At 33.2% G+C, this 15,407-nt stretch overlaps 1 protein-coding gene across 1 annotated transcript in view; it reads left to right on the forward strand.

Annotated features, from left to right (window-relative positions):
* Window positions 1–15,407, forward strand: part of HIBCH (3-hydroxyisobutyryl-CoA hydrolase) — a 93,939-nt gene that overhangs the window by 39,808 nt on the left and 38,724 nt on the right. The window contains exons 7-8 of the mRNA XM_074302858.1: window positions 2,234–2,312; window positions 4,703–4,848. Coding sequence (XP_074158959.1) covers window positions 2,234–2,312; window positions 4,703–4,848 — 225 coding nt within the window. The remainder of the gene's footprint in view (window positions 1–2,233; window positions 2,313–4,702; window positions 4,849–15,407) is intronic.

Genomic DNA, 15,407 nt, shown 5'->3' on the forward strand with positions numbered 1-15,407 from the left:
TGTCTTAGTCTTTTGCTAATTCTTTAGAATTTTCTAATTCAACCCTCTTTTTCTTCAAGTAGCTATGGCTTTGTTGCATGTTGCATCTTGCCAATACTTATACCTTTAATTTCTTTTTCTTGCTCTATTAATATAACTAACATTTCTAAGAAGTCAAGTAATTTTTTATTTTATAAATGGTAAAATAAAGACATTATTGACTATTCCTGTATTAATGCTTCAAGTTTCCACTGTTTTTCCATTGCCAAATAATTCTAGTCTTAATGTTTAGTTAAATATTTTTAAATCTTAAGGCCTTTTTCTATGCTTTGCTTTTTTGAGAAGTTGTATAATAGAATACTTACAATAGTTTTAGCATAAGTTATAAACTATATATTTTGGGGGCCCCCATATCTTTTTTATTAATTTTACAATTATAACATTTTTTGACAGTACATATGCATAGGAATTTTTTACATTATCCCTTGTACTCCCTTTTGTTCCAAATTTTCCCCTCCTTCCCTCCTCCCCCTCCCCTGGATGGCAGGCATTCCCATACATATTAAATATGTTTTGGTATATCCTAGATACAATATATACCTGCACAACCAAATTTTGTTGTTGTTGTTGTTGTTGCAAAGGTAAAAATAACCTGGGAAGAAAAACAAAAAATGCAAACAGTTTACATTCATTTCCCAGTGTTCCTTCTCTGGGTGTAGCTGATTCTGTCCATCATTGATCAATTGGAACTGGATTAGCTCTTCTTTGTGTTGAAGATATCCACTTCCATCAGAATACATCCTTATACAGTATCATTGTTGAAGTGTATATAATGATCTCCTAGTTCTGCTCATTTCACTCAGCATCAGTTGATGTAAATCTCTCCAAGCCTCTCTGTATTCCTCCTGTTGGTCATTTCTTACAGAAGAATAATATTCCATAACATTCATATACCATAATTTACCCAACCATTCTCCAATTGATGGACATCTGTTCATTTTCCAGTTTCTAGCCACTACAAAAAGGGCTGCCACAAACATTTTGGCACATACAGGCCCCTTTCCCTTCTTTAGTATATCCTTGGGATATAAGCCCAGTGGTAGCACAAAGGGTATGCACAGTTTGATAACTTTTTGGGCACAATTCCAGATTGCTCTCCAGAATGGTTGGATTCTTTCACAATTCCACCAACAATGCATCAGTGTCCCAGTTTTCCCACATCCCCTCCAATATTTATCATTATTTATCTTAGCCAATCTGACAGGTGTGTAGTGGTATCTCAGAGTTGTCTTAATTTGCATTTCTCTGATCAGTAGTGATTTGGAATACTCTTTCATATGAGTGGAAATAGTTTCAATTTCATCATCTGAAAATTGTCTGTTCATATCCTTTGACCATTTATCAGTTGGAGAATGGCTTGATTTCTTATAAATTAGAGTCAATTCTCTGTATATTTTAGAGATGAGGCCTTTATCAGAACCTTTAACTGTAAAAATGTTTTCCCAATTTGTTACTTCCCTTCTAATCTTGTTTGCATTAGTTTTGTTTGTACAAAAGCTTTTTAATTTGATATAATCAAAATTTTCTATTTTGTGATCAATAATAATCTCTAGTTCTCCTTTGGTCACAAATTCCTTTCTCCTCCACAAGTCTGAGAGGTAAACTATCCTATGTTCCTCTAATTTATTTATGATCTTGTTCTTTATGCCTAAATCATGGAACCATTTTGATCTTATCTTAGTATGTGGTGTTAAATGTGGGTCCATGCCTAGTTTCTGCCATACTAATTTCCAGTTTTCCCAGCAGTTTTTGTCAAATAGTGAATTCTTATCCCAAAAAGTGGGATCTTTGGATTTATCAAACACTAGATTGCTATTTTTATTCACTGTCTTGTCCTGTGAACCTAACCTATTCCACTGATCAACTAGTCTATTTCTTAGCCAATATCAAATGGTTTTGGTGACTGCTGCTTTATAATATAGTTCTAGATCAGATACAGCTAGGCCACCTTCATTTGATTTTTTTTTTCAATAATTCCCTTGAAATTCTTGATCTTTTGTTCTTCTATATGAATTTTGTTATTATTTTTTCTAGGTCATATAAACTATTTTTCAAAGATTTTTCTGAACTTATTTATATAGTCACATGGTCTTAGTTTTTTGTTTTAAATATTCCTAATTTTAAATAATATTTTTATTAAATTATTTAATTTTAAAATGTTAAAAATAATATTTTGTTCTTTTTTATTTTTTAGGGTGTTGGTCTCTCAGTTCATGGGCATTTCCGAGTAGCTACAGAGAAAACACTTTTTGCTATGCCAGAAACAGCAATAGGTAAAAATTATCCTTAGTTTTATCTTCTGGTATTATCTTCTTTTAAAGTATTTCAAATTATATAAAAATTGTTGAAATAATTGCCAGGAATCTTATGTAGAATAAAAGAAATGAAAGAAAACTTGAAAATGATTGAAAATAAAATCAAATCAAAAATGTTTAAATGATTTTCTATTAGTTAAATACATAATTTGTGCAAAGTAAATATAAATATACTGCTAATGATCTAAGATAAAACATTATTAGTAATAAGTATAGTTCTGAATTAAAAAGAGAACATCTTTTCATTGTCAGGTAGGTGAAAAGCTTGGTCTTTGAATTATACAGGATATTTGAACTTTGGTTCAAATGTGGTGTTCAGATGTGTTGGGTAGTAAAGAGTTGCCACATAAACTGACAGATTGTCAGCATTCAAAGATTTAGAAAACAATACAGTTAGCATAAAATTATTTACTATCCACTCCTGTATATATTAATAAAAATAGTACTAGACTTGAAGTTAGGAGATTTGGGTTTGAATTGCATCTAATACTAACCTCAGTTTCTAAATCTGTAAAATGTTATATTGACACTTGTGTTACCTATGTCATGGTATTATTGTGAGGAAATCATCTTGTAAACATTTTATGTTAATCTGAGAGAGTGTTACTTTAGGGCTTTGCAATGTCTGAGAAGTATTGTTGTGAACATGTAATCATCTGTAGCTGTGTGAAAGAACTGATTAATAATTAATTAATTATTTAAATGTTCCATCAATTATGATGTGCTTGTTGTTACAAGAATTATTTATTCAAGTTGACTGAAGACTTATGGTTGTTGGTTCAAAAATGCTCATTCCTTTCTTATTTTTTGAGATATTCATATTTGATCTCTATTATCTAACAATGTAATAATTTCATTTGTCAATAAGTACTATTTGATGTAAAATAAGAAAACTTATCTTACCTTTAGTTTGCTATATTAAAAAAATTAACGAATGTAAATATCAGATTTTTGTAATTGTTTGGAGCAATCAACTGGACAGAGACAAGAGATTTTTAAGTTAATTTGTATTTATTCATTTACATTTAAAACTATCATCCAGAGGAAGCCAGAAATCTTTTGAGTACTTACAGATGTGCTTACCATGAGTACCTTGAATGAGGACCTGGTAATAGTTCTATAAAGCTAATGATCCCTATTTTATTCAGGGTATAACTAAGCACTATAAAAGTGCCTATAATGATCACTAGCATAATTTGCAAGTGGATTGTCATCATTTATCACTAGCTAATGACCAGGAGATTTTTTTAGATTGTAATTGAGTTATAGAAAATGTATAGTATAAATATTTGGTTAAATGTTAATAAGGGAGGAGGTATGGTTATTAACAGTAAATAATATATAAAAATTAATAGTGGAATTCAGAATTCTTATATAACACTCTAGTTATATAAAGCTAACATATAAAACTAGGGTTTTACATACATTATCTCATTTTATCCCTATATCATATTTGGGGAGTAGATACTATATCATGCCCATTTTACTGAGTGAGAGATTAAATGAATTGCCTTGGATTTGAAATCAGGTCTTTCTCCTTGTACTCTATCCACTGTTGATATATAAGCTAATTATTGAATTTTCATATTCATTCATTCATTGAACATGTATACAGTAAGCACCTACTGGGTGTCAAGCATTATATTAGGTGTTGGTATACAAATACAAAAGCAGAATCCTTGCCATCAAGTAATTTACATTCTGTTGGGAATAAACAACATGAATAATAATAATAAATAATAAAAAATGTTTACATTGGTAAGTCAATAAAAATATATACAACTACAATATATGCAAAGTATATGCAAAGTTATTTTAGTAGGCAGTCTTAAGAGGCAGAATTGAGAAAAGAATGCTTAGTGGGGGACACCTTGGGCTAAGGCACAAAGATAAAAAGGTAAATGAAAAGGGAATAGCAAATGAACTCATTTGATTAGATGTGAAAGGTTAGATGGAGCCAGATTAAGGGCTTTAAATTCTAAACAAAGGGGTTCTTACTCTAGAGGCAGTTGGGAGCCACTGGAGTTTCTTGAGCAGAAGAATGACATGATCAAATCTGTGGTTTGGTAATAGACCTCAGTTATCAAATTTAGAATTTGGAATTTGTGTGCTTTCTTACTTATCTCATGAAAAATCCTGTATATGGGTTTGCATGAACTCATAGTTAAATTTAATTTGATATTCTAATGGGATTTAATGAATATTTTAATCATTTCTAATTTAACTCTATTGTAACTTATAATACTAATTAAAGTATAATATGTAATTATGTGGGTAATTGCTCCTCATCTGATTCATTTAAACCAGCCCTACCACTTTTCATTTTTTTAAATTTTCTTAAATTGCAGGACTTTTCCCTGATGTGGGTGGAGGTTATTTTCTACCACGCCTTCCAGGAAAACTTGGTTACTTCCTAGCACTCACAGGATTCAGATTGAAAGGTAGAGATGTACAAAAAGGAGGAATTGCTACGCACTTTGTAGACTCTGACAAGGTTAGGAATTTTGTATTATTCCATTTTTCATTCATGAGATGACTTGATATTAGAGGTGTGACTAACCTTATAAAAGTCCAGTTTGTAAAACTCTAGTAGTAGGAAATAAATATAACAAAGGATAAAATATGGAAAGTTTACTATGGAAAAATTATTACAGGGTTCTCTAAGAGTTACGTTCTCTCAGTGCTTTCAAATCCAGTCAGTAAATAAATATTTGTTCAAAGCCTTCTATGTTCCAGATGCTGCTAAATCCTTACTCTCAGGGAGTTTAAAATCTAATGGGAGGAAACAAAAAGAGGGGAGTAAGAAGGTGCCCAGCAGGAGTGCAGGGTGGAGTTCAGTGCCCAGAGAGCAGCCAGTAAGAAATGAAGAGATGGCTGGCCTGGACACCTGATTTAAAGGGAGGTTTGGGGAAGAGTCTTTGGGCCACCTTCTAGCTCTAGAATCAGAGAGACACTGAGGGTTCTGAAGTGGTGGGAGTACCAAGGTTGCAGTTTCACAGTGATGTGGTTGGGAATAGCAGGACCTAGTTCAAAATAAGCATGTGACAAATTCACGATGGCCATTCCCTCGGACAAAAGGTAGATTTATTTAAGGAAAGGGGAATACAGACAAAATGAAGGGATACAATAGGTACCAGATATGAAATAGAGTTGAGAGAGCAGATAATAAGAAAAGGAAAAAGACATGTTCCCCCAGAAGAACTCACATTTAGCCAGGAGAAAGGAAATACTCCATAAGATGGGAAGAAGCCATTGTATGGCAGGTTAGACCAAGCACAGTTAGCTAGTTAGGAGAGAGAGGTGCCATTAGAAGGAAGGCACTATGAGAGAGAGAGTATCTCATAGTGGACTTAGTCCCGAAGAGAATTTAGCAAAGATTTTCATCATAAGCACATCTTTTATAGGGAAAAATAACCCTGGAGGCTTCTGAGAAGCAAAAGGTGGGGGGGACTCAGGCAGGAGTTGGGAGCCAGGTGACAGAACAGGTCTGAGTCCTGTCTAAAGATACGCTCATCTATCTCTTAAAGGTGGTTAGAAAATACCCACAGGTTGGTGGATGGACTATGGGAATTGCTAAAAAGTTCCTTCCTGGATAGTCTGGAAATTATCTGATAATAGTTTCTTCCTGACAGGGAAAGAGAGTAAATCATATCAATAGGATGATGAGTTTCCTAGCAATAAGGTTTGCTAGGGGCATGGTCATGACAAATTCCAGATTGAGTACAGCTGGTCATGGGGGAAATAATGTTTTTGAAAAATTTGACTCCTTCATAATTTATTTGAAATATATCTTTCTGGTCCACCCATAATACTCTCTCTTTTCTTTGAGTTATTGAGGTATTCTCTTCAAGACAGAAGATGTCTCCTCATGAATCTTGCTTTCCTAACAGCAGATTAATTATATTTATTGCTTTTGGTAGCAATGTGTTTCCCATTTGATCTACCTTCATATATGCAAGCTAAGCCAGTCATTTATACATATTACGCCTTGAGAGAGTAAATGGTTTTTTTGCTTTTAATGCTGGAGCCAGATGTTATAGTACTTATAGAATAGTTAATTACAATCACTGACTTTCAGTGATCCATCCCATGCTCTCCCCATGTTGCCAGTGTACTGTGTTTATTGCTAAGCAGGAGAGAACACACCTATGCATGATTACTGATGGAACTTTGTATACCTTCTACAGGAATACGAAAGTTAGCCCTTCCAGTGGTCCAATAAGATTGATTCCTCATTTCATACAGATGCTAATTACAGGTTAAATCCCATTATTATGGGCTATGCAGGACCTTCAAATAGCATTATTTAAAGGTAATTGTGTGTGGTTACACACATCATCAGAAATTACTATTTTCAGTTTAAATAATTCACAAGTAAAACAGAACTAGGATCCAAGCTTTCTGTAGCAAATTGGGAGAGAGTTGTCAGAGTAGAAGGAAAGAGGGAGATGTTTTTCTTGTCAGGTTTCTGAATTATTGGTGTTTTGGGTTGAGATTTTTGACTGTATTTCTTGGTGGCTTTGAAGCGGGTTGTGGTCCCTTTAAGAAACTAGTCCTTTCAGATTGATTTATTCCTTTCTGATTCTCAATCCCTCTTAGCTGATGCATTATCATTTCAAGAAGCTAGGACCTTTGATTCACAAATCCTGGTCAAAAGCACCCCTTTGAATTCCAATAGAAGATTCCGGCCTGTCCCAGTCCCACATTGGATCTGAGCCAACTTGGGCTCTCACAGGCCCCATCAGAGTTGAGTCAACTTGGGACTACACCCATGAGCCCCTAAAGCTAAATCTCTCATAAAAGAGCCAAGCTGGAGCCCTCTCTTTGCAGAGGTACCAAACGTGCCAACCTTACACCTGGTATGCCAAGGATCTATGCCCACTGGAACACTGTTTCCGGTGCCCTCTTATCTCTACCTTCACTTTTTACTTAGACTTTAACTTTACTTCCAAACCCCACAATAAACCTCTTTTATCAATCTAGGTTTTCAGGTCTGTAAATTCCTTTACAAGGGACTCTTGTGCCACTACTAGACCTCATTTAACTCCCTATCCTTGAGCTGAATCCAGAGGGGCTGCAGGGGAGCTCTACTTGAGTCCCTGTACCCTGAATCTGCCACTAGACCTCAATTTCATTTGGGTACCCCAAATCTAAGCCTCATCAGCTTGAGTGAGATATTTGAGAAAAAATGAGAGAATTGAAGGGTAATTGCTACATTTTTAAATTTTTTGCAAAGAGAAGAAAGAACTATGAGCTCTCAACTATCCTGATGCCCATTATGCATACATTGTACAATTCCACTACTGAATCAGCAATTAAAAAAACCAAATCATTTGTCCTCTAGTGTTTTGCCTTTTGAAACAAGTCTCTTACCATTCAGAGCTATTATTGTTGTGCATCTCTTCTCTTTGGAATAGGTTTTGTCTTACAATTTTATCTGTAGTTAATGCTTTCCACGAATTTAAGAATTTTCACAGGTGTTTCTTTTGTTAGTAATTGCATTGATAATTTTCTTTTGTTAGTAATTGGTAAGTTTCTTTAACTAAGTTAGATGTAGAGTACTAAATGGATTTATATCCCATTTTAAAACCGTTTAGATTTCTTTAATGAAGTTTTTTTTTTACATTCTCTGATTTTAAAAAATCATTTTTGTTGAATATATATTTAAAAGCCACTTATGGAGACTTTTAAAATGCCTGATCTAGAGAGACACTTTAATTTGGGATGTCTACAGTTACTGTTGTTCAAGAAAGCTTCTTTTAAATAATTATAGGTTTTTAATTATTTCCTCCCAGTTGATAATTGTTTTAGTTTAAATCAGCTGGAAGCTATGTTATACCCATTATCTGTGAAAAGTACCTTATTTGGGATTCCTGATTCTGGTCTTTCATATTAGAAAGTCATATCTACAGAATCATGGAATGTTAGGGTAGAAAGAATTTTTATTGGTCAACCAAAGCAGTTCTCTCCTGTACTTGAGTAGACTGAGGCCCATGATGATAAAGTGACTTATTCAAGACATATAAAAGCTGAGAGGACAAAAATTATATTAAGGAAAAGAAAAAAGCGAAGGGTTATTTTGATATTATTACATAAAGGCTCTGAGCTTTTTTCTTACATTATTATCAGTTATGATAGTCAATTAAAATAATTTTAAAATATCAGCCAAGGGTTATTGTAAAGAGACTATTTCAAATATAAAACCATAAAGAGCCATTTCAAAAGATTTTTCAAAATATTTATGATATATCCACTTGGATACACACATATATGTGCATATACATATGGTATATACACAATATATCTTGCTTTATATTGTAGATATTTATGTAAATTATATGACTATATATTTTTCACATATTACATTATATTCTTGGTTTTTAAATGATATTAACATTTTAGAGACAGTTAATGTTAATTTCTGATTTACTGTTGTGTACCCATTATTCTTACTACTTTTAATCATAGTTTTTAGGCATCCCTCCCACTGTTATCACATTATGAAGTACAGTTGAGCCCTTCTTTATGAAGATGTGCTATGGAAATTTAAACCTATAAATAGGAGAATATATCTTTGTAATGAACTTTCTCTGCCAGAATAGCTTGATTTAGAAATGTTTGGAATAATTGGAAGGTGGTTATGGGACAGGATTAATTCTGTGCATATCATCAGACTTTTCCCATTTTATTTGATAGATAGCAAGTCTTTCTACTTCTCAATGGATATTGTAAAGTAGTGACTTAAGTTTCTGAAAGCCCTTCTAGGCTTAGGTATCCAACCAGAAATATTCCAAACAAATGCTTAGAAATGTCAGTAAATTTTGATGTTAGTATTTTGAGTGATCCTTACATGTGAACTCAAAAGTTTCCACTTTTTCCTAAAAGCATCAAAGGAGAGGATTGAACTTAGAATGCCCACTTTTCACTTACATACCATTGCAGGAAGAATAAATGTTTATTTGTGTTGTTTATTGTACTTCTTCAAAATGATGAAAAACATCAGTGAGAATGTGGAATTCATTTTATAAAAATAAATTATGAAAATAACTTTTTAAGAGCACATATTTAAAGGAAACCTGGATCAAAGCCTTTTATAAATTGAATAATCATTCCCTAAATTGGTAGTTTTTATAAGGTAAGCCTCATGTATTAGATTTTTTTTGTTTATAGTTTTAAAATATGTATTATTTATTTTTCACATTGTTTTCTTTTTAAATTTTGAATTTCAATTTCTTTCCCTTCCTCCTACCTCTCTCCCACTCACTGAAAAAGCAACAAAAATAATATCAATTAAAATACATGTAAAATAATGCAAAATATGTTTCTATATTGGCCATATCATAAAATTTTTTTAAAAAATAAAGTGAGAAAATTATGCTTCAATTTGCATACAGAATTCATCAATTATCCCTTTGGAGGTAGATAGCATTTTTTCATTATGAGTTATTTAGATTTGACTTGAATCATTTGATCAGAATAGCCAAATTTTTCACAATTGATCATCACTACAATATTGCTGTTAGAATGTATAATGTATATGTATTATATCTATCTTTTAGTTCTTCTTACTTAACTTTTAAAATTAATTTTATAATTATAACATTTTTTGACAGTACATATGCATAGGAATTTTTTACATTATCCCTTGTACTCCCTTCTGTTCCGAATTTTTCCCCTCCTTGCCTCCACCCCCTCCCTTAGATGGCAGGCATTCCCATATATATTAAATATGTTAAAGTATATCCTAGGTACAATATATATGTGCAGAACCGAATTTTGTTGTTGTTGTTGCAAAGGAAGAATTATATTTGGAAGGTAAAAATAACCTGGGGAGAAAAACAAAAAATGCAAACTGTTTACACTCATTTCCCAGTGTTCCTTCTCTGGGTATAGCTGATTCTGTCCATCATTGATCAATTGGAACTGAATTAGCTCTTCTCTATGTTGAAGATATCCACTTCCATCAGAATACATCCTCATACAGTATCATTGTTGAAGTGCATAATGATCTCCTAGTTCTGCTCATTTCACTCAGCATCAGTTGATGTAAGTCTCTCCAAGCCTCTCTGTATTCCTCCTGTTGGTCATTTCTTACAGAAAAATAATATTCCATAACAATCATATACCATAATTTACCCAACCATTCTCCAATTGATGGCATCCATTCATTTTCCAGTTTCTAGCCACTACAAAAAGTGCTGCCACAAACTTTTGGCACATACAGGTCCCTTTCCCTTCTTTAGTATTTCCTTGGGATATAAGTCTAGTAGTAGCACTGCTGGATCAAAGGGTATGCACAGTTTGATAACTTTTTGGGCACAATTCCAGATTGCTCTCCAGAATGGTTGGATTCTTTCACAATTCCACCAACAATGCATCAGTGTCCCAGTTTTCCCACATCCCCTCCAATATTTATCATTATTTATCTTAGCCAATCTGACAGGTGTGTAGTGGTATCTCAGAGTTGTCTTAATTTGCATTTCTCTGATCAGTAGTGATTTGGAATACTCTTTCATATGAGTGGAAATAGTTTCAATTTCATCATCTGAAAATTGTCTATTCATATCCTTTGACCATTTATCAGTTGGAGAATGGCTTGATTTCTTATAAATTAGAGTCAATTCTCTGTATATTTTAGAGATGAGGCCTTTATCAGAACCTTTAACTGTAAAAATGTTTTCCCAATTTGTTACTTCCCTTTTAATGTTGTTTGCATTACTTTTGTTGGTACAAAAGCTTTTTAATTTGATGTAATCAAAATTTTCTATTTTGTGATCAAAAATGATCTCTAGTTCTCCTTTGGTCACAAATTCCTTTCTCCTCCACAAGTCTGAGAGGTAAACTATCCTATGTTCCTCTAATTTATTTATGATCTTGTTCTTTATGCCTAAATCATGGAACCATTTTGATCTTATCTTAGTATGTGGTGTTAAATGTGGGTCCATGCCTAGTTTCTGCCATACTAATTTCCAGTTTTCCCAGCAGTTTTTGTCAAATAGTGAATTCTTATCCCAAAAGGTGGGATCTTTGGGTTTGTCAAACACAAGATTGTTATTTTTATTTACTATCTTGCCCTATGGACCTATTCCACTGATCAACTAGTCTATTTCTTAGCCAATATCAAATGGTTTTGGTGACTGCTGCTTTATAATATAGTTCTAAATCAGGTATAGCTAGACCGCCTTCATTTGATTTTTTTTTTCAATAATTCCCTTGAAATTCTCAACCTTTTGTTCTTCCATATGAATGTTGTTGTTATTTTTTCTAGATCATTAAAATAGTTTCTTGGGAGTCTGATTGGTATAGCACTAAATAAATAGATTAGTTTAGGGAGTATTGTCATCTTGATTATATTCGCTCGGCCTATACAAGAGCATTTAATGTCTTTCCAATTATTTAAATCTGACTTTATTTTTGTGGCAAGTGTTTTGTAATTTTGCTCATATAATTCCTGACTTTCCTTTGGTAGATATATTCCCAAATATTTTATACTATTGATTGTTATTTTGAATGGAATTTCTCTTTGTATCTCTTGCTGTTGGATTGTGTTGGTAATGCATAAAAATACTGAGGATTTATGTGGATTTATTTTGTATTCTGCAACTTTGCTAAAGTTCTGAATTATTTCTAATAGCTTTTTAGCAGAGTCTTTGGGGTTCTCTAAGTATACCATCATGTCATCTGCAAAGAGTGATAGTTTGATTTCCTCATTACCTACTCTAATTCCTTGAATCTCTTTTTCGACTCTTATTGCCGAGGTTAGCGTTTCTAGTACAATATTGAATAGTAATGGTGAGAGTGGGCAACCTTGTTTCATTCCTGATCTTATTGGGAAAGGTTCCAGTTTATCGCCATTACATATGATGTTTACTGATTTACTGACGGTTTTAAATATATGCTCCTTATTATTTTAAGGAATAGTTCATTTATTCCTATACTCTCAAGTCTTTTTTAGTAGGAATGGATGTTGGATTTTATCAAATGCTTTTTCTGCATCTATTGAGATGATCATATGGTTTTTGTTAATTTGGTTATTGATATAGTTGATAATGCTAATAGTTTTCTTAATATTGAACCAGCCCTGCATTCCTGGTATAAATCCCACTTGGTCACAGTGTATTATCCTGGGGATGATTTTCTGTAGTCTTTTTGCTAATATTTTATTTAAGATTTTAGCATCAATATTCATTAGGGAGATTGGTCTATAATTTTCTTTCTCTGTTTTCAGCCTACCTGGTTAGGTATCAGTGCCATGTTTGTGTCATAAAAAGAATTTGGTAGGACTCCTTCAATCCCTATTTTTTCAAATAGTTTACATAGCATTGGAATTAGTTGTTCTTTAAATGTTTGGTAGAATTCATATGGTCCTGGGGATTTTTCCTTAGGGAGTTGGTTAATAGCTTATTCTATTTCTTTTTCTAAGATGGGACTATTTAGACTATTTACTTCTTCCTCTGTTAATCTGGGCAAGTTTTATTTTTGAAGCATTCTTCCATTTCATTTAAGTTATCAAATTTATTAGGGGGCAGCTAGGTGGCGCAGTGGATAGAGAACCAGCCCTGAATTCAGGAGGACCCGAGTTCAAATCTGGTCTCAGACACTTAACACTTCCTAGCTGTGTGACCCTGGGCAAGTCACTTAACCCCAGCCTCCAAAAAAAAAAAAAAAAAAAAAAAAGTTATCACATTTATTGGCATAAAGTTGAGCCAAGTAGCTCCTAACTATTGGTCTAATTTCCTCTTCATTAGTGGTGAGTTCTCCCTTTTCATTTTTAAGACTAACAATTTGCTTTCCTCTTTCCTTTTTAAAATCAGATTTACTAAGGGTTTGTCTCTTTTGTTGGTTTTTTCATAGAACCAACTCTTGGTTTTATTAATTAATATAATAGTTTTTTTTTACTTTCAATTTTATTAATCTCACCTTTTATTTTTAGAATTTCAAGTTTTGTGTTTGTCTGGGGGTTTTTAATTTGTTCGTTTTCTAGCAATTTTAGTTGTAAGCCCAATTCGTTGACCTTCTCTTTCTCTATTTTATGCAAGTAGGCCTCTAGAGATATAAAACTTCCCCTTATTACTGCTTTGGCTGTAACCCACACATTTTGGTATGATGTCTCATTATTGTCATTTTTTTTTTAGGTGAAGTTATTATGTCTATGATTTGCTGTTTTACCCAATCATTCTTTAGTATAAGATTATTTAGTTTCCAATTATTTTTTGGTCTGTTTTCCCCTGGCTTTTTATTGAATGTAATTTTAATTGCATTGTGGTCTGAAAAGGATACATTTACTATTTCTGCCTTACTGCATTTGATTTTGAGGTTTTTATGCCCTAGTATGTGATCAGTTTTTGTATAGGTTCCATGAACTGCTGAGAAGAAAGTGCACTCCTTTCTGTCTCCATTTAGCTTTTGCCAAAGATCTATCATATCAAACTTTTCTAGTATTCTATTTACCTCTTTGACTTCTTTCTTATTTATTTTGTAGTTTTATTTATCTAATTCTGAGTGTTCAAGGTTGAGATCTCCCACTATTATAGTTTTGCTGTCTATTTCTTTTTGCAGCTCTCTTAATTTCTCTTTTAAGAATTTAGATGCTGCACCACTTGGTGCATATATGTTTAATATTGATACTGCTTCATTATCTATGATACCCTTTAGCAGGATATAATGCTCTTCCTTATCTCTTTTAATTAGATCAATTTTTGTTTTTGCTTGATCTGACATGAGGATGGCTACCTCTGCTTTTTTGGCTTTGCCTGAAGCATAGTAGATTCTGCTCTACCCTTTTACTTTTATTCTGAATGTATCACCCTGTTTCAGGTGTGTTTCCTGTAAACAACATATAGTAGGATTCTGGCTTTTAATCCAGTCTGCTAACTGTTTCCTCTTTATGGGGTAGTTTACCGCATTCACATTTATGGTTAGAATGACTAATTCTATATTGCTTGCCATCCTTTTAACCCCTGCTTATGCTTTTCTCCTTTCCTTCCCTTTTGCCCCCCTCCCCAGTATTAAACTTGTGAGCACCACTTGTTTTTCACAGCCCTCCCTTTTTAGTATCCCTCCCCCACCTTAAAGTTCCTCCCCTTATTTTACCCCTTTTCCTCACAATTTCTGTATTCCCTTCCCCTTAGCTTACTCCTTCCCTTCCACTTTTCAATGAAGTGGAAGAAGTTTCACCATAAATCAAATATGTCTATTGATACACACTATGTTCATCTCCCTCCTTTCTTTCTCTCAGATATAATAGGTTACCTTTGCTTCTTCATGAGATGTAGTACCAGCACTTTACACTTTTTTATGACATAATTTCCTTTCTACCTCTAGTTTCTAGGACATATTATACGTGTGTTCTTTACATATCTTTATGGCAGAAATATAGTTCTCAAGATTTCTTTTTACCTTTTTAGAAATCTCTTGAGTTCTGTATTTGAAGATCAAACATTTTGTGTACGTCTGGTTTTTTCATCAAGAATAGATGGAATTCATTTATTTTATTAAATGTCCATCTTCTTCCCTGGAAAAGGATGCTCATTTTTGCTGGGTAAGTTATTCTTGGCTGCATACCAAGTTCCTTAGCCTTTTGGAATATCATATTTCAGGCCCTTCGTTCCTTTAATGTGGACACTGCTAGATCCTTGGTAATTCTTATTGTGCCTCCTCCATATTTGAATTGATTTTTTCTAGCAGCTTCCAATATTTTTTCCTTTGTCTGATGGTTCTTGAACTTGGCCACTATATTTCTTGGCGTTTTGATTTTGGGGTCACTTTCAGTAGGTGATCAATGAATTTTTTCAATGTCTATTTTACCCTCTGTTTCCAAAACATCTGGGCAGTTCTCTTTGATAATTTCCTCAAAAATAGTGTCCAACCTCTTTTTTTCCTCACATTTTTCAGGGAGTCCGATTATTCTCAAATTGTCTCTCCTGGATCTCTTTTCCAGGTCTGTTGTCTTTCTAGTAAGGTACTTGACATTCTTTTCAGTTGTTTCATTTTTCTGGTTTTGCTTGATTACCTCTTGGTTTCTCCTTGAGTCATTCATTTCTACTTGTTCCA

Source organism: Sminthopsis crassicaudata, chromosome 3, assembly GCF_048593235.1.
Source record: "Sminthopsis crassicaudata isolate SCR6 chromosome 3, ASM4859323v1, whole genome shotgun sequence".
NCBI lineage: Eukaryota > Metazoa > Chordata > Mammalia > Dasyuromorphia > Dasyuridae > Sminthopsis > Sminthopsis crassicaudata.